The sequence below is a fragment of the Anas platyrhynchos genome, chromosome 5 (genome assembly GCF_047663525.1).
Source record: "Anas platyrhynchos isolate ZD024472 breed Pekin duck chromosome 5, IASCAAS_PekinDuck_T2T, whole genome shotgun sequence".
Lineage (NCBI taxonomy): Eukaryota > Metazoa > Chordata > Aves > Anseriformes > Anatidae > Anas > Anas platyrhynchos.
In genome coordinates this window covers 54,957,852-54,984,733 of record NC_092591.1, presented here as the reverse complement: position 1 = coordinate 54,984,733, position 26,882 = coordinate 54,957,852, and the positions used below count along the sequence as shown (strand labels likewise).

The following is a 26,882-nucleotide window of genomic DNA, read 5'->3' as shown; positions in this document are numbered from 1 at the left end:
AATGCATCTGGCTAGCACCACAACAGAAGATGTGCCTGTCTTCTAGTCATCTATGTAACATAGCGTACATTGGTTTCAAGTGCAGCCTGAGTGAATCCATACAACCAAGTTAAAAGGACATGGATTTTTATCTGCTCCCATGAGCATAAAGATTTAAAGCAATAGTGCCTAAAGGTGACAGCAAAGGACTGTCTCTTAGTCCCCAAATCAATGTGTTGTATCATTGACTCACGCTGTTTGACTTTGGAGATCTGACAGACTCCACGTGCCTCCCATTTTCCTCCTGGAGAGGGGACTAATGACACTTACCTGCCTCCCAGGGCTCATACGGTGCATGCTGACAACTGCAGCCTCCTCCAAGATGAAATCTGTCTTACATGCGCCAAGAATTCCTGCAGTCCTCCATCATTAGGTCCTGCCTCCTCCTTCATCTGCACATACACATCTCAGAGAACAGCAAGTTTACAAACATAACAAAGTGTTTTTTCCTTTGGGAACTCGTTACCAGAGCTGCTGAAGCAGTCCTGCCACATAGCTGTTGAGTCATCTTCTGGACTAGGCCCTTGCCTGGAATTGCTATCCCATTCTTGGCATAGCACTAGGGTATCTTTCACTACCGTGCTTGATGCCATGTTGTGATCGAGTATCACACTTCATCTATCATATTTGGGGAACACACTTGTTTTCCAGCAGAGAAGTAGGTCAGATCGGTACCACTGCAATATCAAGGTATCAGTACGCAAAGAGTCAGCTTAGCACATGGGTTTTGTGGCACGCTCAGTGCTTTGCATCACACTCACCATGCTGCAGAAATTCGGCTTTAAACAAAAGGTGCTGTAACATCACGAAACGTCTGCTTATGCTTTCCTTCTTCACTAGTCCCTTCTGCCTTTCACTTAAGTCTCCATCAGAACCTCTCTTGTTTTAGCAGTTCAACTGTCTTTGGGGTGACTGAATTGAGAGGATAAAAAGGATTTAAAGAAATCCAGTAAGTCCTCTGATAAGCAATCTATTATTCTACAAGCTACAGAGCACTCAAATAGTTAAGAATCCAGCCATTTAATTGATACTTGTTTCTGCAGCTGTGCAATATCTCCATTTCCCAAGAGGGCTGTTTCCAGTTGCTGCTCAAGGTTTCTAACAATCAAATGGATCAATTCTGCAGATACCTTAAGGCTGTGTGTTAAGTAAGAATGATGTTTGTGGTGTGCACTGGGTGGGCAAAGAGGGTGGAAAAAGAGAAATTCTATTCACCAGAACATGTTAGCATATTTTGTTTTAAACACTGGACATTTATTTAGAGACTTGGAGCCCATACATTATTGAATAATTTTAATTTATCACATCCAAATATAATAGGCAAATATATAATACAATAAATTGCATTTGTACACATAAATACAAAATTTGAGGTAGGGCCTCAAGAATAATGACTTCTTAAATGAATAACATACAGCATTATAATATGCACTACATGAGATATATATGGTGCACCCTTTGTAACATAATGCATCTTCTCCACACATAGGTAATGAAAAAAATAAATGACCTGGTTAGGGTACAAATCTTTATCCATAGGCAGCAGTACCCTATAGAATGCCTGTAAATATATATATATATTTATATATGACATTACGCAAGTAATTAAGATTTAACCCATCAGCGATGGGTCTGTAATAAAGTGCCATAGGACACAGGGAGCAAATTCTCAGCTGGTATGAACTGTCACAGCTCCAAACCAAACTGTGACAATTTAGACCAGCTAAGCATCCACCTTACAAGGTAATACTACATAATATAAATGACAGATAACAACGTGTTTTAGTCGATCAATAATTTTCTTAACAATGGAAGATAGCTATAAGGCAAATGGTTACCTGATGATGTATTTAAATATTATGGGCAAATAATAATATTGCAAGCTATAAGGTCCAGCCTGGTTCTCGCATTAAGTTAAACCCATCAGGAAAACCTTCTCTCTTTGGTGATGGGCTGCCTGAGGGTGATGAAGGCAGAAACCACAAATACCCCTACCCTCCCCCCTCGAATCATCAACCTGAGTCCCTCTGGAATATCAAGATCTGACCATTTGACAATTATCTTATGTGCACGCCATTTAACTACAAACTAAGAAACAAGTGTCTCGTAATCATGCCAGATAGAACAGCGTTACTAGCAAAACAGAGGCACGTTTTGGGAGGCCACTTGCCGAAAGACCTGCATCCTGCAACCCACACTCTGTTCATGTCTTTCTTTGACAGCAAGAAAAAGTGGAGCTGCAGAATAAGAAACCAAAAGGAAACCAATCTTTGTCACAAATAAGCAATCGCTTTTACCAAAGGCAGCAAGAAATCATATTATCCATACAACTGTACATATATTCAAAAAGGCCAGAAGATACCTAAAATAAATTAGCATTTGGAATTTCATGGTACGGGATAGCCACAGTGTATCGGAAGCGATGATCTTCAGTGCTGAGGCACATCTAATGTGGTCAGTGGAGCAGAACCTAATCAAAAGAATACTTTGACCCAATTGAAACATATAAAGACAATCCAAGTCTTTCTCATTTAAAGGTCATTTTGTTAAACCCTTCTTTTGGGAACAAAGTGCTGCCATGTCTAGCTGAAACACAGGTTTTGAACATTGCATATTAAAAACACTAGGAAGACCCCAAAGGATTTGAAGATGGCAAGCATTTGCATTAAGTGTGATCTTTAATGCATACAACAGCGCGTCTTAGCTCATCCAGAAGTTCAATTTCATTTCAAAGAAAAAATATGCAACATAAGTAATTCTCACCAAATTTGAACGTTTTACTCACAAGTATCTGCAAGTACGTACATCACATTTTTACTAATATGGCTTTTTCCCCTCCTTTTTATTTGTAAAGATCTTTACTGGTACTTAATTAATTACTAAATTTATTTTTAGAAAATTATCAAAGCACATGCAAACTTTCCTAGAACATAGTAAATGAAGTGCATTCCCAAACTGCAAGGTTACTTCTCATTTAAAGAGGCCACTGCTGGTTCATTTAATCTCAATGCTTGGATTTGGCCAGTAAAATACTTTTTAAGAAGTCTAGCACGAAAAAAAAACTTCTGTTTTTAACATACTATAAAAACCTCGTATTTTCTCTGACTTTTAAATTCATTTCTCCCCCTTCTCCAAATATTTTTGCAAGCCCAGTATTGAACGTTAAAGCTAAAGACAAAAATCAACTAAAAAAAAATCACTCATCTGCTTTCAGAGTTTCTAAGTCAGGACTAATCCTGTACTCATGACTTAACTAACAATCACAGGAACAACACTTAAATTAAAAGCAAGCATGTTCATTACCTAACTCATGGAAAGCAATTCAATTCTTCATATGCATTCCATTTTGCTAATCCAAGCCAAAGGAAAGATATCATAACCTAGCGGTACTCCTTCAAGTGATACCACTGTTACACTTAGCGCAGACAGTAACTGACATCCTTATACTGAGGCCATTTTATTGCAAGTAGTTAATTCCAGTTCCAATTCATGTCCTGAGACAAAAAGTTACAAAGTTAAAAGGATTCAGAGCTATTAGGTGATTTGGATGCTTTATTTTTTCTTCCCCTTTTTAAGAGGAACAAACCTATACATGTATTACTTTTCATCACAAGAGTAACAAAAGCAAACTAGACTGGACTCCAAATACCAAACCAAGATGCTAGGTAAAATTGGTAAAGAGGCCTGAAGCTATTTATCCTGACAAAAACGTCTAATTGTCACTGCTCACTGACTTAGGTTCCTTCCTTCACCCAGAGGAACGCCCTCAGCCCCAATTAGATGTGGGGGCCAAATTTCCATTCTGTCAGAGTATGGCTTCTCACACCTGCCTCTGCCAGGAAAATAAGAGGCAGAAGTAAGAATATTAACACCCTTATTAAAATAGCTGGCAAAGCCAAAACAAGGGGGCAACAGCTTTAAGGCAGAGAAGCTCACAAAAGGGTCCTATCTTGCTGCCCCTCGAGACGAGGAGCGGCAGAGCCCCTGGGGCAGAAATTCAGGGGCCAGCCCAAACTGTGGCAAAATCCACGCTTGTCTCGCTCAGTGACAACCCCTGACAGCACTCCACTTGTCCTGCATGAGGATTAAAGGTCTCCAGCAGTGCCTATAATTGGCAACACTAATTGCCCCGTGAAAGAGGAAGTTCAGCAAAATGATTAATATATTTAATATACATATATATATACACACACCGAGAAAATAAGTTCATTTGTGGAAGTATTACGTTAAGGTTTAGTTTTTGCTTTGTTTTCTTCAACAGGATGAAACAACACAGCTACTGATCTACAGACACACATTAACTGAGGATTTACCTGAGACCCTGTAATATGCAGACAGACAGACAAAAGAACGGGATAGAAACAGTTCCCTGAAAGGAAAGAACATTCATTGGCTACTACAATGTGTGTGGGGAGGGAAAACAGGCTAAAACTACTCTAAGCTCACCATCTCTACACTGGTCGATAAGATACTTATAGGGACATAAAACATCACTAATACACACTACGTGAACACTGATCACTGGTAAAAAATATCGTATCTGTATGTATAGGATCTAACAAGATCGTAAAGGTTACAGTTGTGCCAATTATTGAAGATATATTTTTCTCCCTCATTCTAGTGCATTTACAATAAAATGGGCTAATTTCCTATTCAGATAAATAAATGTACTCCTAAAAAGCTCTATTTTTACTCTGCCCAGTAAGTAACAACTATTTGAGTCTAACATTCATATTGCCACGTCTGATGACTAAAATGTAATGATTTAGAATGTCCTGTAACTCTTCAGCGTTACCATGGCTGTATAACACACTGTCCTCTCCCTCCAGCCTTGCATTTTGTATATCTAATGCTGCATCCATGTTGATGTTAATTGTTGTGGGTTTTTTTGTTTTGTTTCTATGTGATGAAGGTGTTCTAAAGGGAAAAACATAGAAAGGAAACTATGTACATTCCAGGGAATACCAGTTGGAAGAATTTATGTGTTATATATATAATATATAGACAACTGGGATTCTGCTATTTCCCCGTTGGTTGAAAGAGAAGAATACATCTAAAGGTCGCATAAAGAGTGGAGAATGAATGGGGAGTCACAAGGCTGAACAGCACATCTAACTTCTAATAACTGTTGTCAGGTGGTAACCAGACTACACTTACCACTGTAAGAATACAAAGTTAGGCACAAATTATATGATGGCTTCTTGAGGAGATACTGTAAACAAAAGCAGAGAAACAAGGAAAGCTATGTTCAAAAGTATCGGAGTTCAGTGAGTAAAACCGCAGTAGCACTTCAAGTACATACAGTTTGCCAGCGGAGCCAGGTTTTGGACACGTGGTGTAACTGAGTCATTTCCAATGAAAATGACAGATACCAAATTACAGAAAGAAACGTATGACAGTACTTTCAACTGATGCCCATAATCCTGTCTGGCATGCTTTCCAAACCACTTCTAGGTTCAAATACAGTTTACCCCAATCTCAAGTGATTTTTTTCCTAAACTTTGTTGTTGTTGTGTTTTTTTCCTACTCAAAAACAGCAAACAGACCATTGTGTTTCTGTTCTGATCCCACATATTGCCTACTGGCATGCTATTTAGAGGGTGTCTGCTAGTTTAGACAGCAAGTCCTCAAAGTTAGTATAATTCATACTTAGACAAGAATTGTGTGACAATGAGTCAACGCCTGCTGTCAGTGTAGACAAAGTGACTCCACTTATTGCAACAGCCTCATGCTGGACTTACACCAGGGCTACAGGCGATCTCCTCCTGTGCTCACTTTCATCCCATCTGAGAGCTGAACTTCCCTTTGATTATATTGGTAACAAAAACAAAATCCTAGTCCCATCTTTGGCTGTTACAAGGATGCTTGTGTGAAACAGGTCAAATTTTGCACATAATTTCCTTTAAAGTTCTGTTGTTTTTTGTTTATTTACATATAACCTGAAAAATACTGGGACATAACCCATTGTGCAACATGCTTTTGCTATTTCACACAAAACAGAATGAGCATCACCTGCACGTGGAAGTGGTCTGGCTAGGTCTCCCTATGGCATGCAACAGTCAGTCTTACTTTCCTAAGCAGCCACTTTCAGGCACTGTGGAAAAAGAAGAAAAAAAAAAAAGGAAAAAATGGCAGAAAAATAAATAAGAAAAAATAGCTGAAAAGGCTGACAATGTTATTGTCACCAATGTAATAATTATTAGCATTGGGTCCCCAATTCTATATCCTTCACTGGCAGTTTAAGTCCCAGGGAAGATGTTCCCAGTGGATCGATCATATTCATATAACGTTCACCACGGTGCTTGGCCAAAAACGGGCCCCAGTCTGGCTGCGGAGAGCACACCAACTTGAGTCGCTGCAACGTTAGAGAGAGAAAGAAGAGTCTCATTTGAAGTTACAAAGCAGAATTACAGTGCGGAAGAAATAAGAGGAGGCTCATTTGAGGTTATTGACAACGACCCTGCAATGCTCCACTGCTCAGTGTTTGTTTTGCGCAAAGTTTGCAAGATTAATAGAGGATAAAGTGCCCAGATTTTAATTATACATTCTCCCTCGCACCATATGAGGGGAGTTCAGACCTACTGCTGCAGATTGCCAAGCTCACTTGCTGAAGGACGTGTGCACAATTACTTAGCCCAAACGCCTAAGCAGTGGGTAACTGCATTAAAATAATTGGATTTCTGTTTAGCATATTTCCCAGAAGTATACAAACGACCAAAAAGTAGTACAATGCTATGAATGAACAAAAATTTTAATTTTGAGATGACAAACTATTTCCCTTCTACTTGCAGCAGAAAGAAACAGAAGAACGTTAATCTGGCAAACATCCAAAACCTTCTCATCTTTCCACTGATTTCTTTATTGTATATATAATATGATTGGCTATTTACAGATAAAAAGGAAAGAAAACATATTTCTGATGACTTAAGCGGGAACAATTATAGGTTTATTACCTAATAAAGTGAATCAGGCCTCTCTATCAGTTATTTTAATCTCAGTTTAATTACCAGTTTGCAACCCTTACCTCCCAGATCAACCATAATAATTTTATGCAGCAGACTCCATGTTCAAAAAATACCGGGCTACGGATGAAATAACTGCAGCAAAAGCCCCTTCAAAAGAGATCAGACTTTTTGGTGTTTCTTTGGGTGCACTACTGGAGGGACAGTAAATAAAGCACCCGATTTTTTGAGGCATTACATACTCCCATCCCACACAGGTAAACTGGAAGATCTGAAGGAGAGCTATTTATCTCAGTGAGAGAGACTTGTGAACAAGCAAGTCTAATTTCATATTAGCTCATTTCCAGTAGGAGTAGTTATCTTTCCTACCCTATGCGCTCCAACGTTCTCTACACAAGGGCTGAAAGGCCCTTTAGACAAGTGGCCTTGTTGCCTAGTGCCAACTGTGTACTTGGATGCTCTCCCCAGGGTGTCCTGCCACTTAATATTAAACTCCTTTGCTCTGTATGAAATGGAAAAACACGATCTTCTCCCTTAGGCATTGTAGCGTGACATATTGAGAGACCAAGAGATTATTCTATTTTAGTACATTTTCTCTCCTTTCCATCTTTTAGGCGTATAACAGCCCCGATGGATTTTGCAGGAGAGCCGAACTGCAAAAATGGCTATGAAAAGGGGAGATGGCTGGCTGTTCCTTATCCCAAGGAGGCAACAGCACAAGCAGCATGCAGTGAGGAGAGGACACAACTGAGAAAGCCTCTAAGGCCACAAACAAAAGCACTGAACTTCTTCAGATGACAAGGTGAAGGCAACGAAGGAGTGAAATGCTGGTGTGGGAAATGGGAAAGACTTTGCACTTCTACAGCCCACAAGGAACTGGGGAGTCAGCAGGACGGGAACACTTGTGGAGAGGCGGTGGTGGCAGCAGCTGCAGTGCTGGGCACAGAGAAACAGAGCAGAAGGGGACTGCCACGCTTTTGGAGTGGTGGGGGGAAGCAGCAGGGACCTGCCACATACCACAACACAAAAATAAAATGCCACCTGTTTTTTTGTTTTTCAAGCCCAGGTGCCAGAGAGGAACAGTTTATTCAGTCAGCTAAGGTTTATAATAACTCGTTTGAGCTGTAGAGCATGTCTTTTCATCTTTCTTTTTCTTGGATGTCATGAAGCGGCACAACCTTCTGTAATGCCCGCCCCCTGTGTGACTTTGCAAAAAGGCTGGCAAAGCTAGGAAAACAACTTTCTTCCACTGGCACCATTTTCAGGGCTTATGAAATTTGTGACTCCTTTTAGTTCTCATAAAAGCAATCACTTAACAATTTAGGAGCATTTTGTTGAGGAATAGGGAATAGAAGGTCTGCATTTTAAATCAACCAAGCATCTTTTTGCAACACAATAACCAGCTTACCAGAAAGCAATCTTAGCACCATTAGCCATTCAATATTACAAAAATCAATGTAAAATAAAACAGACAGTCTCCTGTGACCATATTTTTGAGCAGCAAAAAGACATGAGAATTACCTCAATAAATTTGCCCGGGGCTAGATGCATTTTTATCACAAACATAACTGGGATCCAAATAACTGAGCAGGCCAGCATCAGCCATCCAAGCACCATGGACCAGCCCGGGTAGTGGTAAGCTCCGTAAGTCATTGGTTCCCACTGGTAGAAACTGAAGCAAAGAATAAACTGGAAACAAGGAAGGAAAATAAATGTTTGAGTAAGGAAAACAAACCTGCTTTGCAGCACTCGGTAGGCATTCACGCTCATAACTGCTCTACGTGGAATATAGATAAAAGTACACGCACCTAGGCAGGGTGCTCTCACAAACTGTAACAAACAGGTCTGAGACTGAATCTAATGAGCTTTGTGGAAATCCTGCAAAACCCCACAGAAATTACCGCATTTATGGCAGAAGAATTGAAATTAGAATCTTGCCCCTAGAGTAACAGGCTTTATTACATGGTCTATTGGCAGTTTTACCTAATGTGATTATGCTAAGTTAGTCCATTTCATTTACAGTATGAATAGCAATACATCTGCTTACATTTGTGCATAATTCAGTAACTTTTGGGAAATGCCTGTGCTTACAATAATTGCACACAGAAGATTTATAGTAGTATAGCTAGGTGAAGGCATATATAAAATGATCAGTTTTATTTCCAGAGATGGGGAGTAATTGAAAGTCTAATATTGGACTATACAAATGTATCAAATATTAGCTTTACAGAGGCCATAATAGAAAAAAAAATATTGCTCGGGTTTGCTTTGTCCATTTCCATTCCACAAAAATTGAATTATGACTGATCAGTCTCAAATTATTTCTTACCCTAAGTAATATTCAGTGAACACTTGGAAGGAACAGCAACAGAACATGCAAGCTTGACTGGACCTCGTCTGCTTTCCAAATTTGCTTTCCGTAAGAGACAACATAATTTCCTATTCCCTAGTTGTGATTACTGGCAGTAGCTAAGCGTGCAAGTCTGATCAGTAAAGCAACCAAGTAATTTGCAGAAAAGCCTTATAATTCCCCTCAGAACTCTAACAATGGTTCTAAGACAGGATCTTGAAAACAGCCATTGGAAGAAATCAGAGAAAAAAACGTGCACACATCTCCATTTTAACAAGGCCCTCGAGAAAACATATGTTCCCATTTACACTGTGCTAATACTATTGATTAAACTGAGCTACACCTTCAAACTTTTCAAAAATGGATTCAGAAACTATACCTAAATGTTGTCAAAATCAAAGAACAGTCACCGATACATAGGTAAGGTTGGTCTATCTGTTTTTCACACACGACACCACTGCACTTGAGTGATGACAATGAACTGGTCAAGAAAATCTGCACGGGAAGGTACAATACCTGCATCAGGGCTGCTGAAGAAATTCTTCTCAGCACAGGAAGTTTCTTTCCCTCACAACTCAGGAACTTGTTGAGTTAACCAAAAGAAACCAGTCCCTTCACACAGGTATTCCTTTTTCAGTGTTCAGAAGAAATTACGTCATTCTTAAATTATGTCACTTGAAAGAAGTAAGCACCTATCCAAGCAGCTAGTTTCAGGATAGATGGCTATCCTGAAGTAAAAACTTCCCAACAAGATCTGCTGAAGAACCACACACACACACAGGAGCTTTCCAGCACATTACGCTGAGGCACAACTTCTCTGAACAGTGACTACAAATGACTAAACTACAAAATCTGTCACTGTTTTGCCTCTCTACCTCACCCAGCTGACATTGTATTCATCATTGTTTTGAAATGCCAGTCCTTTCAGGAGCTCTAGTATTTGTGCTTATCTTGCATATTTACATCTATGAATACCTGTATGAAATATAACTCCCTGTAAAATGAGGTTTCTGTGAGAGCTGAATCATTCTAGTGCCACAACATGGCACGCAACCAAGGCCTGTATCTGCATTTAGAAATGTGAAGGGAACGCTGTGTCAGAGCACCACACGGGAACCACACGGCTGTGACACTTCGAGGACTCCCGGACCTGAGGAAAACATACCTGGGTAAAATCAACAACGTGCCTTCTTTTAGATTCAGTGGAGCCCTAGATCTGAAGTAAAGCATTATTCTAGACTGCGATGTGGAAATAACACATCTAACCCCAGACTGATACACCTGTTACTGCTGCTTTCCGCCCCGCTGTGTCCCTGCGGGCCGTGCCCGTGCCGCGGCCGCTTCCCGCAGTGGCGCAGCGCCACCGCCCGGCCCCGCCGGCTGCAGGCCGCCTCGGGCCCAGGCCTTGGGAAAGGAAAGCTCCTTCTGAAAAAGGACGGGGGGAAAGAAGAAGAAGGAAACTGCGGGGATGGTTTATAGTCGGTATTAAGAACGTAAATATTTCGACCTCTGCAGAAATAGCTCCATCTTTGCAAATAAAACCACGTCACTCGCATTGCCACCCAAGTCTTTCTAAAGCATGTCTCTTAGATCAGTTAGAGTCCATAAAATATTTTTCCTAACTAGGATTATATGATTCAACCTGAGAAGAGAAAGGAAGATTATGTCAATGTGTCTCTCCCTCCTCACATATTTAAGTGTGTGTGTAAATATAACTATGTATAATAAATACACACACTTAAATATTACAATATTATAAATATTATAAATATTTCATAATTATAATATGAAATTATAGTTAAATATGAAACATGAAATTATATGAAAATATGAAATTATAATTAACTATGAAATTATAATGAAATATTATAAATATTTCAGGGGTGACCTTATTGCTCTTTACAGATACCTTAAAGGAGGCTGTAGTGAGGTGGGGGTTGGCCTGTTCTGCCACGTGCCTGGTGACAGGACGAGGGGGAATGGGCTTAAGTTGCGCCAGGGGAGTTTTAGGTTAGATGTTAGGAAGAACTTCTTTACCGAAAGGGTTGTTAGACATTGAAACAGGCTGCCCAGGGAAGTGGTGGAGTCACCATCCCTGGAGGTCTTTAAAAGACGTTTAGATGTAGAGCTTAGGGATATGGTTTAGTGGGACTGTTAGCGTTAGGTCAGAGGTCGGACTCGATGATCTTGAGGTCTCTTCCAACCTAGAAATTCTGTGATATGCAGACATGTACAGAACAATCAAAAACTGCAGGCACGCAATGGCACGCCATCCCAGCACGTTGTACAGACAGGGAAAGACTACAACAACAGCATTTGGAAACTTACTGTCCCTCTCTACCAAAATGTCATAACTTAACCTCTATTTTATCCACTACAAACATGCAAGAACACGTGCAAATGCATGTCTATCCATGCACGTGTACCCAAGAGGTCATTACTACCATTCAGAAACATCACAGACATCCAAGAAACAACATCATCATCTTAGAAGAAGACATCACAATGTCTTTGCTTACTGTTAAGATAGTAGGGGTCACGAATGCCCAACAGACTCGCCAGAATTTACTTGGCTGGAATCCAATCATCATTTCTATATCTTCACAAAATCTTTGCAATCCTGTAGGCAGCGAACGTAAATGCAATTAGGGGGGTCAAAGCAAACAGCTGCAATTTGCAACACAGCTTTTGTGATTTTTCTTGTGTCTAATTACAATAACAAATCCGGATATGTTTGTTGAAAACTTCAATGAAAGATCTAACCACAAAGTAACAAATGACACCATTATATTGGGAACCATTCTGATAAAATATTTACTTCCTATGGAGTAAAAGTAAAAATAAACATGACAATCTTTTACACAGAAATTACATGTATTACATACTGAGTGCATCTCAGACTGAGGTACTGATAGCACATGCTGGTTAGCTGCAATTCTATGCATCCTTGTTCTATTTCACTGGAAAGAAAACCCTTATTAATTTTAAAATAAACTATTTATGAGCTACATACACTATACACGGCCATTAAAAACTGGCAGCTGCATACCTGTGTCAGCAAAGGCAATATCTGAGTTTCTTTATACCAACTGTGTGACTAGAGTATGATTATATCACTTAACGTTGGAAATTATAGTGTCCTATTATTTTTCAACTGATGTTTAAGCAATACTTAGAACTATTAGAGAGCACCAATAAATATTTAAAATTCTATTTAATGTTATTTGATTAAATGGATTGACTGACATGTTAATTCTTCCCATTATCGTATTGATTGTACCTGTGTAGTTACTGGAGTTAATAAAACTCACAAGATTGGAAAATGCTGTTTCAGCCATTTCTGCAGTTAGCTCCTTATTTATGCCATGTGACTGGAGAAGGCATGCTAGCCCTGCTGCTGCCATTGCCCACCTAACAAAAGCCAGCCTACTTTTCAGTCTTCCTCTGCATAGCTGTTTAGGTCAGTGGCCCCTACTCACTAGCATATCCATTAGTGATTTCCCCAAAAGTAATAAAAATGAAATGGAAGCCTGCTCCAGCTTTTCTAACAGTGATGAGAAGCGGGAAGTCTGGGGTTCAAGGCTGAGCTCGCCCGTCACACAAACATTTCAAACCCGGCCCAATTTTATTTGGTAAAGCAGGTGATTGTCTCTGCCATTTAGATTTTACACAGCATTATACTACAGCCTTTCATCTAACTTGTGTGATGTGGAGACAGGGATGGAGCTTAAATATTCGGGAGAAGTCATTCAATAAGGGAGGAAATACTCGGAAGAGAAGTAATAAACCGCTTTATGTTCTTAATGCCCTTATAGTCAGTCACTGCAGCTGCTGAATTTAAGAAGGGATAATCCCCAGGCTTGATCCACCTAATTTTGAAGCCTTTCTGTTGATATGGAAAAGAAACGAAACTATCCACCTGACTGTTCTAAGAATTAAGAATTGATGAACCACCACATAAAAAGTAGCAACGACTCCATGTTCAGCATCTTCTGATGCACCTTTAAGAAAACAACAGGGTTTTGTGGTGCTAGGACAGCCCTAGAACCGAGCTTGAGGGGTGAGCACAGAGTAAGCCAGCATAGGCTGGTATCATGCAAGAAAAAAGCTAAGAACTGTGCTATTTTAAGAAATAGATGAGAAAAATCCCGAAGTTAAATAATAAGGTGGTATTGCAAGATCTGAATTTGGGGGAAGAAGTACAACCTACAGTGGGTATGAGATCAGAAAATTAATCCAAAGGGACAATGATACTTCTTCCCCCTCCCACCCCGCAGTGTCCCCTCTTGCTGTTGCTGCAACAGAGGTATACCTCATTGGATGGCCTTCTGCCTTCAAAATTTGAGCAAGTTCTGTGCAGATCTGCACAGATTTATCTGAAACTCCAAAAGAAAAGATAGTTCCTTCTTGGAAATGTTGGCAGATATTGAGCTTCAGGTATTTTTAAATATTAGCAGTTCACGAACCAAATGTATGTAAACAGATACAGAGATTACACAGTAGGCATCTATTTCTCAGTGAATGATTGAAAGCAGGTTCAGAAGTTCCACAGAAAAATCCAAAGGATGCTTCAGTTAATAAAACACTGATTAAATCTTAGTGCCTCTGGTTTCCCTCTCAGATCAGTCAAGCCTGTTGAACGACTTTGGTAAATAAACAATGTGATATTCCGTATTTCAGTTTCCACTCTCAAAGGTAGGATGATGCATTCAAAGTGCTACAGATATAAAATCCATTAAAAAGTGGAATGCAAGCTAAGACAGACATCTACTTCAATATTCTGCCACAGGTAAAACATTGAGAATTACTAACACTGTCTGCATATACACTGCAGCCATTACCACTCACTCTGATGACGAACCTTCCCAACAACAGACTGTCAAAAAACAGGTCTAGAAGGAGCACAAATAAAGTTAAGGTAATGCATTTTCAATTTCAAGCAGTTTCCTACTGTGTTTCACTCAAGCACAAAGATCTCTGTATTTAGCTTTGCGTTGCAGATTGCAGTAGTGGGAATTATGCTGATGATTAAATTAATACCCAGAGCTGTAAGCTATTCTTTACCAATCATACATCATAATCTAAACAATCGGAGAATAAACATCTATAGCAGCATGTGAAATAAAGAACTGCATTTGACTGGATAATGTAGCACTGACTCTACTGAAAAATAAGTGATTGCAAGAAAATAACCAAGTGTGCCTCTTTTTAATTTAAAAATCTCAACCAGCTCAGCAAGCAGAACATGTAACAAGAGCTAAAGACAGATTTATTTCATCATAAAAGCGCCTGCCACTATTATGCCAACCTGCTTGCTACAAAGAGTACAAGTGTACGGAGAAAGGTGTCAGTGGAGTGTAAAACAAGCAATTGTCTGAGCTTGAAAATATATGATACCAATTTTAAGCACTGCTTGAAAGAATAGAACAAGAGCAACAGCTTCATTTGTATTTGCAACATGCAAATCACAAATATACAAGCTGTATATAGATTTAATATGGTAGAAGTAGCTATGATACATTAGTCAAGTGGATAATGACTGTAAAAATAAATCCTTCATTTTTCGTGCTGAGAGTCGAAGCTCTTTAGTGTGACAAAAGGTTAATTCCAGGTAATAATCTTTGAAATCGTTTAGATCAAAGACTTGACTGACATCTGTTGATTAACAATCAGCTGGTACACAAAGCACAGAGACAGTGATTTGCAATTCATCAAATCTTTGCCACGTCTGATCATTTTAAAGTAATATGTAATTAAAAAAAACTCCTCCACTCCAGTCCCTCCTTAGCAGTACTGTAACTCTTCTGTATTATATTAAGGTTTTCATTCAAATTCGTATTTTAAGCAATATTGAATGTGTTGGACAAACAGGGCACTACCCAGAGCAATTTTGTTTGCAAATCTAATAAAAAGTTGTTCCGCAAAGGCAGGTTTGTAGTTATTCTGCCACTCAGTGTTCAGAGGAGGAATAGAGCCTTCCTATTTATCTTCATACTTATTTAAGAACATGCAGAACAAAGAAATTCCACAGATTGCTTTTGAGCTATTTAACAATATTCTGTGCAAGGAATTTTTACCTTGTACCGTGATGGCAATGGCTTAGAGGGAGTGATCGTTTTGACATAGACTAAACAACGCTATTGACAACGCTGCCAAAGAAGAGTGACATCAAGTGCTTTTAGAACAGCATTGTTCAGGCACGCTGTCAGGAAATGGAGAAGGAGGAAGGAGAAAAATAAATAAATACATCCCAAACCCTTAACTCTTCCTGAGCATTCCCACTCACCATCCCTTACAGAACAGCATTAATTTTAAGCACGCTGGGAAACTGGTCAGAACAGTAACCAACCTAATCCATCAGAGAACACATGCCCCATGATATTTTCACAGAACAGGTAAATGCTAAGCCTCCTGGAAACTGGGAGGAAGGAATGGGACAATTGTGCCTATCTTCATGGAAACTGAAGAACAGAAAAGCAATGCAGCTTGCCAGTAGCAATTTTCAGACCAGTCTTTCTGCTCTATAATCCCCAAAAATCTGTCTCTCCACTTCAGGAGATATCTCAAAGCATTACACTCAGGTCCTTTGAGTAGACTGTTTGAATGTAAAGCTGACAGCTGTTAGCAATATCATCTCACTTAGAGATGGGTTTAGAAGTGTAATCTCTGATCAAAACACTTATATTTCAGGGACCTAAAAAAAAAAAAAAAAAAAAAAAAATTAAATCAACCAAAATGTGAATGGTCTAAACTATATTTTTTTTGCTTTCTGTTTTGATCTTTTTCATTGTTTTGTAACATTCTCTCCCTAGGTCATACCTGAGGTACCTTTACAACCATTTGAGCCCACTCACTGGATTGGATATCACCAGAGATAAAATACTCTACTGCATTTCCATAAAATTTGAGACAATGGGAAAGGATGGATTGCCTGTCCTTTTCATGTATTCATTCCTCAAGCAAGAGCAGCAGATGTTGCATGTTTTGAGTTATGCTTGATTTTTCATACATTTATATTAGAATAGACTCCACAACATCAGTAGATATAAGTATCTAGTGCACAGGACTAAGGCCTAAGATCATCCTGATAGGTAAATATCTTCAACAAAAAATCTCAGGACTGTTTAAAACTAGCTGATAGAAAACATAACGTTCATTTCTGGCCATAGCAACAGCAGAGACAGCTTTATGTTTGTTTTCTCTAACACCAAGGCTCAGAACTTCTTTCACTTTTGAAGGCAAGTCTTAAGTGACACCAACATACTCCAGACATAAATTAATAACCTGTTATGTAAGGAGATCACTGTATTATTTCCTACTATTATCATCTGAGATCAGACATTTCCAAAAATCAATTTCCTTAAAGCACTGAGTGAGTTTGGGAACAGTCACCAACTAATACCAGCTGACACAGCTACAGTGGCACCAAAGTAATTGCACTGCTTTCCAATATTTGAGTATCCTCCTAAAAATTCCACGTATGTCAACATGGATTGATATAACTACAGTTACCACTGTGCATAATGAATCACTGAGTAGCAGTGTAGTGCATAGTCTTGACTTTGTGCTGTAAAGATGGGCTAAAGGAAAAACTGGTTGTGTACGTGGAAAATAAAAGTGTGAAAGAGCTCCTGGCTCAGTGTCACTAAATGTTTGGTCAATGCTTAGTATTTGCTAAGAATGTTCATATACTCTTAAAACATCGGCTTTACCTACTGATTGAAAAAGGACTTAAGTCTGTATAAATGGGTCTTTTGAATATATGCATTTAAAGGAATCCTATAGCAATGAAGTCCCATTATGCTTCCATTCAAAATCATGTTTCTGGATTCTCAGTTTTCTTAGTAAAAAAGAAAAATTAAAAAGAAACATTACATCTTTGCAAGATACCATCTACTTGACTATATGCTAAAATGCTACTTTGACATAGGTGGTCCAATAACATTATCCATTCTTACCATAAATATAGGAAACTCCAACAAGCTCAAAGATGGCTATGATGACAAGAGAGTAAGAAGCTGCATAAGTGTCCACGAGCTGTAACATATACATTCCACCCTAAAGAAAAAAAAAGGAAAAAATAAACATTACTTATGAGGCATATCTGGCACCTCTCTCTACATATGTCCCCATATCCCTATCCTCTAGCTAGCACTAAGGTAGGCAAAATGGACGGGAGCAGGACACAAGACTCTGTCCCCAAGTACACATCAGGCATTGATGGGACAGAGGCTTAAGCCACAGTGTTGTTGCTTCCTTCTGGCTGAATGATCGTCTAATCTTCTTCAGTCAAGTGAAGGAAGGAGTGAATCCATCCTAGGCTTTGGAACCGCAAAGTTGGGCTGGTAGGTGACGAGGTGAGACAAAGAAAGACAAAGGCAGAAAAAATGGATGATGAAAAAACTAAAAATAGAGTCTGTGCACATCCTCTTGAAATTAAGTATTTACAGTGGTGGAGGAACTAGAAGAAAAAAAGACAGCATTGACTATCAGTGATAGATGACAATTTCATTATTATCTCCACACTTTTCCAGGACTATCAGTTAATATCCCCTCTGTACATATGAAGGAAGGCACCCAAAATTATTGTGCAGGTTTCGACGACGTATGAATTTCTGTAAAATGTGGATACCTAATTTATACGACTATTTTGGAGATGTTTGACTAAGGATCAATTTTAAGAGACTCAGATTCTCAGAAATATTTGAGCAACCAAATCTATTAAATAGATCTCAGCCAGAGTGTCCACACACACAAAAAAAAGCTTTCAAACTCAGCTGGTGTCTTCACTCATTCAGTGCAATTCAGCTTACTATTTTGCAACTGCTTCTTGCAAGGGAAGGGAATGGCCACCAGAGGGGGACTGGGGACAGAAAGTGATGCTCAAAGACAGTATCGTTACCTGAGTGATCATAGGAAATCCCATGATGAAAAAGGAAATGCAGCACCCAAGAGTGAATAGTGCCTTGTGCGTACGTAAGTATTTTGGAAATTCATCTGAAACAGAGGTCACTATAGTCTCGATAGTAGCAAACTGAAAGACAAAAACAAAAAGATGAATTTCAGCACACAATGTAACTGAAATGGTCCAGCTGGGTATGCTGCAGTGAGACAGGATTAAGAATCCTGGGTGTTAAAATGCTCAGATGACAATGCCAAAGCTTCCCCCACATCTTTTTGGTATTAATGGTCTTAATTCAGTCCTCTCTTTGCAAACCACTTCACTGACCACATGGAAAATTGTGAGCAATCTCATGATCCTCAGAACCAATAAATAGGAGAAGCAACAAGAAAAGAACAGGAAATGAAAGCAGTTTTACCATTGTGTCCAGTCCAAGTGTCAGAAGCATCAAAAAGAAAATTATAGCCCAGAACGGAGAAAGTGGAAGCCTAGTTAAGGCTTCTGGGTAAACCACAAAAGCAATTCCAGGACCTGGAAACAATAAAAATAAAGGGTGTGATATATTTTATTGCATTAACATCATTGACTATACAGAAAAAAAATACATGGGTAAAAAAGGGAGATGTGAAAACTCATTTTTCCATATATAATGCTCTATTACTATGCTTGTTAGAAGTAAAATGATCACATTAAGTCTCTGTTATTTACAGTAAGATTTATCCATCACAAGATTTAACATCACACAATTAATATCTAATTTGGCTGTAAGGTTCAAAACCCTTCTACACTTCCCATTTTCACGTTGCAGAATACACATTTAACCAGTAGATTAATACTCTGATCCAAATAACAAACAGAATCTTGCACTGTAGTTGTTCTTTCCTGCTCTGCGATCTAATTCCTACCACTGTCCCTGTCAGCTGGCCTCAGACCAGCAGAGCAATCATCCCTACCTCAGTACTGGAAAAGAAAATGCTGTTCTCTAACTCAGCAGCAGCACACAGCCAAGTGAGCAAGAGAGAACATAATGCATGCACAGAGCTAATATCTGGCACGTGGTAATAATTACCAAAAAAATATAATAGTATTATAATATAGTAGTAATATAAAAATACAATAGTATTATAATATAGTAGTAATAACCACAAAAAAAAAAGATAAGGTAACACAGCAGAAAGAATAAGGAGTTGTGGTTTGTGTTTATTTTTTTAAGATTGAACTGGGAGTTTTGCTTTCTCTGTTGGTTGGTATCTTAGACTACAATTTTTATTGGCTGTCAAGAAAAATTATTTTCAGAAGTATGCTTAGATTTGTCGGGGAGAAAACATTGCAGGAATTTGATTGTAGCATTGCAGTACATGACACTTCTCTATTTATCCTGGCTGAAGGAGTGCCCGCGTAAAATGCTCTGAAGGGTATTTCCCTTCAGGCAAGACATGAGAGAGAAGTTGTGCTGTTTCCATGAGCTGAGCCACAAGAAGGGGGGATCCAAGCTCACCCTGTCCTGGCCATTTCTAATCCAGATTATTGAACCTGATTTCCTGCAGCTCCCCATGCTGTTTCTTTTCAAGGGAGACCTGTCGCTTTCTCACATAATGGAAAACAAAATGCAGTTCTAGCAGCACACAAAATAATCTCCACAGGTTAACTTTTGAAGGAGTTTCTTCTGAACGAAAGACAAATATTAAATTTAACAACAGTGTAAAAAATAACACTGTGTATGACTCAGTGCTGTTCTGTCTTTAAAACATGCTGCAGAAAAATGGATTTTCAAAAGAGGATGGTGCAAGGGAGAAAAATTTTGTATTCACAAACATGTTCTTTCCTCTCTTGATTAAAGATTTCTTCTTGACTATTAGAGATAAAGGCTCTGTTTGCAGTAGCTTCCTGTATTTACAAGTTCAAATTAAGCCTTGAAATAATGATTTCCCATTAATCACGCTTTTAGGAAAAGTTTAATTACAAAATATGAAATTGCAATCTTTCCATCTTGGCGCCTGATAACTTTCTAAGGTATCGCATGCCTGGTAGCATCCAAGCACATGTAAACAAGTGCAGGGAGTCTGGCTTCCACCCCGGCCACCTTCAGGGACTTCTGCAGGAATTAACTCCTCCCAAATGTCTATTAAAGCCAGGAAAACTCCCAAGGTTTTGCACGTGCTGAAATGGAAAAGGCAAATGACCTTGAACTTTTTAGTGATTTTCCAATCACTAAAGCCTTTCAGTTGTGGCATATTCTTAATCAAGCTGTGAGAGTAGAACCAAAACACATTGCCTCTTTGAAATGGCTCATTTTTTTCATCAGGATTTATTTTTTTTTCTGAAAGCAAAGTTCCAACTGAAAATAATACACAGTATTTCAATTTAATATTTTAGGAAGAAAAAAAAATTAAATCCCTTCCCCAGACCATTAACCATTTCATTCAAGTTTTTGAATGTCTGAAGGCAGATTACATATCATCGCAGTTTTTGCTGTCTTCTCCCTCTGTGAAAAGAAATACAACTTTAGAATTTAATAAAGAAAAAAGATAGGGAGGGATGAGGTTCTTCTCCCCTCTTGCTGAGTCAGCTTCTTAACTCTGCTAATTCAATATGCTAACTCAGTCTGCATTTTCTCCTCGTTTTCACTCTTCCTACCGTGCAATTTTCTATCATGAGACTAAATTTTCTTTCCACCTATTACAGAGTATAGGGCAACATCACCATTGTGAAACAATTTTCAACAGCCTAAACAGGGTTTTACAGACCAACTGAAAGCCCTACAATAAGATTGGCTTGTGACAGCTTTTTCCACATTCCCTCGAACATCTACTGAAACAGCTGGGAACAGAGAGCTCCAGCCTGTGACTAGTCACTCACTCAAAGACCACCAGCAAGCACTCAACAGAAAAGGTTTGGCCAACTACTGTGCTAAATAATACGCCATCCCCAGGGAGATGAACCAGCTGAACCAAATGTTTCCCCAACCACCCCTATCAGCTATGTTTCTCCATCCCTCCTCTGTAGCCCCTTCTGAGTTCCCACTGCAGCTTCACCCAAGCACAGCTCTCCTTAAAATAATCTGACTGCGCTGTGGGGTTTGGACTTCAGGGTGCTTTTTTTTTTTTCATGATGGACACACAGTCTAAAACAAAAAAAATAATGGAAACATTATTGCTGAAGCATCTGGCCTTCTAACTTGAATTTTCCTAGCAAACTAAAAGGATAGAATCAAGACTGCATAATCACAAGAATGAAGACAGACACATATATAAATAATTTTGAGAGCTAGACCAGAATAAAAAAAGTGTGAAGAGATGAATACACCGAAAACGAAACTTATTTTCCTCAGAAGTTTTTTACTCTACCAGACCACACTGGTAACAGTCAGTACTTCAGAGAGCTTCTGCTCTTTTTGTGATCCGTTTCAGTGCATCCCAAATGCCTTCTGCAAGGCATAGAAGATTCTGAGGATACTTCTGACAATCAGTATAAAAGCACCTGATAAATAAGGTGTTCAGAAATAGCTGACTTCTGAATTTTGTAGGAAACAATTACTCCCAATGGCTGCCCTTTATTTCTTCTGTCAGTGGACTTCTAGAAGAATAAATAGCTCACCAATAAATACAAATGAGAACCGCATTAAAGCAACACAGACAAAAATGCAGATGTCCAATTTTAAAACCAAATTCATAAGAAATATTTCGAAATACTAACTCTCCCTTTCTCCCTATTCTGCACCCCAAATACTCTTTTAGCTTGTTTTCTTGTTGTTTTTTGTTTGTTTTGCTTTGTTTCTTTCCCATCAATTACATGGAGAAAAACGATCACATATTTGCTAGGTAACCCCCGATCTTGCGTCTGTGGCTTGCACTTGCTCAGGTCACATTTCCTTGGTGCTCCTAAAAAAACCCTTGCTCCTTCCACTTAAACGCTCATTAGATAAATTCTGTTGCAGCTCTTCAACAGAGGCTGGCTTAAGTTGCTCTGCAGTCATAATCATTTTGAAAGGCTCACCAAAAAAATACCAAAACAATTCAAGGTCACTTCCCTATATACTCATTCCACTTCCCCATTTCATTTTTTATGTAGCCCTTATACGGAATCATAGCACGGAACTTGGGTGTCAAGGTGCCCCCTTACCCTCTTTTCCTTTGGAACCTTCTAGATTTCAGGAAATGATTTGTTCCTAACCAACAGCAATGCATACAGCAGAGATAGATATATTTGCCCTTGTGTCATGCCTCCCTCTCCTCTCACCATTGAACTGATGGGATTTGCTCCTGTGAAGTGATTCCTCATCTAGTGTCTTTTTGGAGCCCCTTCGAGGGAAGAGCAGTCATGAACTGAGAATGCAAGAAGACAAGGGCAAACCCATGCTACCATGCTAAGCCAGAAACAAATTATATAGCCTGTTTTTTGAGTGTGTGGGACAGAACTGTGTTCCTTTCTGTGTTGCCTAGAGGAAAAGCTGGTCATCTGTAACTTTCAAAGCTCTAAAGTACAAAAAGGAATATCCTGACATGTTCTACTGCCTGGTCAACTGGGAGATGAACGCTTCCTCTGGTGAATAACAAAGCTCTCAGAACATCATTTGTAAGAGCAAAACTGCTGGCAAACAGTTATTCTGTGCATCTTTAAAAAAAGAGCACTAGCATTATGTGAGGATGTGAAAAGCAGATATGCTAACCAGAAAGCTGGTAAGGCTGCATACAGTGATAAAACCAGTCTTACAGCCCTGTCGCAAGACTGGATTCAAATGACATGTAGCCAAGAAAAGCTTAACAGAACTATCAGATGAAGACTGACCCTTAGCTAACTCTCACAGAGTTTTTCAAACACAACGGTGTAGCACCTTGGGGCACTGAATTTAAGCACACAACAAACATGTCAGAAGAACATTGGGTGTCTTCACATTAACAAAGACAGCAAGACACCTCGTGTATAAACGTCACCTCCTGTATGTGACATTCAGTTTTTGAACTCTCCGTCCTTCCTCCAGTTCAAAGCCTCCTTTTACTCTGTGCTACTGCAGGGAACTGCTGGACAGCATGAAAAGCCTTCCATCTATTAATCCCTTTCCTTCAGTGCTTGGAAATGGCTGTATCTGTGCCGAAGGCTACAATATGATACTTAACACCCTCATGTGTATACAGAAATGGCTGAGGTGGGGAAGTGAAAAAACATACGTTATTCCAGAAGTATCACAAACTTATCTTTTTAACCAAGTCTGAAATCATCAAGAAGATTGAGGTTGGTTTAGAGTCGATGTACTGTACATTTCACAGGAAACAGAACTAAACTAGGGTAATATTTACCCCTACATAATTCCACCAGATTTTTACACTTCTTCAAGCTTCTCTCAACAGTTACCCTTCCTATCTCCCACTGCTTCATAGCACATCATACATGACAGCACCCATTCTTCCATCCGTCATGTTCTTCTTGCCCACATTCAGCTGAACCCATTAAGGGATTACAGATCCACATTTCTAACCGTCTCACTTCATTAAGGCCTTCTCATCTGCTCCAGTACAGTAACTATTCTGCAGGAATTTTTAATTTCCCTGTAGAGGCATCTCCTTGCTCCCCACAGTTCAGATCCTCGATCCACATCTCAGGCTGTACTTCTCCTACCCCCACATTGCAAAGCCCAGCACTGTCTCATCCAAGATTTCTCCCATCAGGAACAACTTTTACCTTGAACAGGACCTAACAAGGCAGCAGCAGAGACAAATGGGAAACCCAGTGGTTGCTTACAGTATGTGAAGAAGACATCTCACCCCAATCATTTATTTACATAAAGATTTGAAATGTATCTCATCTTGCTTTTTCTCTTATCAAATGAGTGATAAGGAGGCCCCAGGTAGTATCTTGACTTCCCAGTAACAGTGAGTACTGTACCTTCTCCTGGATCAAGATGCACACAAGTGGTTTACTAAGCCACTGCACTTTGAAGCCTCTATTCCCACCTCTACTATCAACATCATTAATAATAGAGCAGAGGGTGCCACCAGGTGCCTGCACTTCAGAATCCGGTATGCGAAATGAAACGGCAGTGTACCCTACCTTGGTCTGCAACAGCTTCAATATTCACTTTGAGCTCATTTGCCATGAAGCCAATAACTGAGAAGATGACAAAGCCTGCAAATATACTTGTGGCACTGTTGGTACATGTGACTATCAATGTGTCCCTGCAAAGAAAACACAAAAAGACAGTCACCTTGTTTTTAATACACAGAAGGGGGTTGGACATGTTTCAAACGTCTCTCACATGCATGCACACATTCTGTGGGAACACTGACAAAGGCAAATTTTACACTTATCAGGTGAACATGATGCTGGTTGGAGACAGCAGAAGTCTTCACACCACCACCAGATATCAGATGTTCAAGTTTCCATCATTCACATGCCATAAAGGAAGCCACGGGTTAAAGAAGACACTGATTGTTTCTGCTCTTGGAATCTCTGAAGACAGCAGCAATGACAACACAGTTCATAATAGAGTGCTTTACTCTATACCTAAGGTGGCCATCTGCTCACTACGTTACATATGGACTAACCACCGTTGCTCAGGTAAAATATTTTTTGTCCTGTATTTTTCTACACACAACGTTCAGGGTAAAGCTTTCTGTACCCTACAGCACCTGCCCATCTGTAGAGGTACAGCCCTCGGTGATTGTTGTTGGGATGGGAATCTCAAGAAATCCGTATCTGAATGCCATGCTATCATGGTTAAGTCCACGTGACACGACAGGAAACCAGCCATCACTGTCTGTGTCCATGATTTTTTCATTTGTTCTAGGATTTTTTTTTTTTTCCACAAAAAAAACACCCCTTGAACTACTAGGGCTGAGGAACAAAAGTCGCTTACTTTAAATGCTTTTCAAACTTGGCTACAAATGCTTATTCCTACTGTTATTTCTTTGTCAGGAACAGAATGAAATACAATCTGAAAAGCTGTTAAGAAGCTCACTGAGCTGGCAAGCTATAACAGAGCATCCCTCAACAGGAATGATTAGGTTAATTCTTTAAGCTTATATGAAAAAAATATATTTGTTTGGAATCATTAAGGGTTAATCTTTTTCCAAAACCCACGTAAGTTTTAAGCAAATATTTTAGGTGCATGTTATGCAATGAATGTATATAAATTCACCACAACTGCAGATTATCTGAAGATGTTTAAATTGGATATGTAACCGAAAACTAGAATACTATTTGCAATATTAAAATGTAATGGATATAAAAATTGAAATGGGACAAAATAGTCAAGCTTCATTTCAGTATTCAAGACGTGTTGCAAAATTAACCACATTAGAAGTAATTAAGCTTTTCTAATTATTTCTGCTTCAGTCTCCCCATCCTCTCTAACATAAGTAAATCACAAATTCGGCGTTAAAAGCATAATATTATTTTTTAGCATAATATTATTTTTCCATTTTGTTACCACATATTTCATTCAAATTTGTCATTACTATTTTCAGATGCCACAAAACGTTGTTCAATTCAGGCAGCAAGATAGCATAACACCTGTCCCATTTTTTGCCCTGATATTCTGAATGTACCCATTCATCGCCAAAAAAATCAAAGCACATGACAAGCATTTTCACAAGTACAACATAAAGGACAATTAGCTGAGAGTAACAATAAACAATGCTTTTACTTATCCATATTTTAAGGTATATTCAAGTATTTTTGAAAATTAGTTTTGAAAACTAGTAGCAAGTATTTTTGGACTTTTTAAAATCTGAAACCATCTTTTTTTTGTTTGTTTGTTTTTCTTTTTTTTGTTTGTTTGTTTGTTTTTAAAGGTACCTAAGTGTATGTTCCGTATACAATACCTAGAACTTATAGGATATTGATAGGATATTGGAGTTCAAAACCCAAGGAGCCTGTGCTGCTCTTAAGCCTTGATTCAGGGAAGTTTTTAAGCGTGCCGTTGGACAGTCCCTGCCTAGCCAGCAGCACATGCTGTCCTGAATCAGCACATGCATCCTTGCACAGGAATCAATGAAAGTTTGCTTCAATAGAAACAAGACCTACTCTAAAGACAGCAAAATATCAGTTAAACATTCTGCTAATGTCACTTGCTTTTGTTGTTTTTTTTCCCTGTCTGCAGATATTCATCTGGCACACTTCTTGTTTAAAAAATGTACTATGCTACTAGTGAAATGACTTTACTTGCAAAAATAAATTTCACTGATTTCAAATAAACTTAACTTTGAATTTTACAACCTGAAATACATTCACATGTGTAAAACAATTAAAAATATGAGAATCGCATACAGAAATCGCATGTTGAACTCATGCATGTACAACAACAGCCAACTTCAGCTTATTCAACGTATTGGTTGTTCTTCAGCAGACATTGCCAACTGTTGTGGTTTCATAATGTTGCTCACAGCTGCTGACAGCTTCCCAAATTGGCTTTCAAGCTAAAACTGCCAATTCTGAACATAAAGAGTCAACAGGGACTATAATAAGGCTAAGGCTCATCATGGGACTAGTAGATCAGGACCGAGGAAAGAAAAATTATATACATATATAATTTAAAAGAAGAATAAGAGGAAGAAAAAAAGACAGAAGTGAGCATACCAAACCTGACTGCTGCAAGCTGGAAAATGTTGGCATTTTTGGACAAGACTTTTAG

At 39.0% G+C, this 26,882-nt stretch overlaps 1 protein-coding gene across 1 annotated transcript in view; it reads right to left on the bottom strand.

The window, feature by feature from the left end:
- Positions 1 to 1,342: 1,342 nt before the first annotated feature.
- Positions 1,343 to 26,882, bottom strand: part of SLC6A5 (solute carrier family 6 member 5) — a 39,465-nt gene continuing 13,925 nt past the window's right edge. Inside the window, exons 10-16 of the mRNA XM_072039145.1 lie at positions 24,302 to 24,426; positions 18,672 to 18,784; positions 18,254 to 18,385; positions 17,310 to 17,409; positions 11,871 to 11,971; positions 8,523 to 8,690; positions 1,343 to 6,394 (exon numbers count right to left, since the gene is read on the bottom strand). Coding sequence (XP_071895246.1) covers positions 6,239 to 6,394; positions 8,523 to 8,690; positions 11,871 to 11,971; positions 17,310 to 17,409; positions 18,254 to 18,385; positions 18,672 to 18,784; positions 24,302 to 24,426 — 895 coding nt within the window. The 3' untranslated portion in view covers positions 1,343 to 6,238. The remainder of the gene's footprint in view (positions 6,395 to 8,522; positions 8,691 to 11,870; positions 11,972 to 17,309; positions 17,410 to 18,253; positions 18,386 to 18,671; positions 18,785 to 24,301; positions 24,427 to 26,882) is intronic.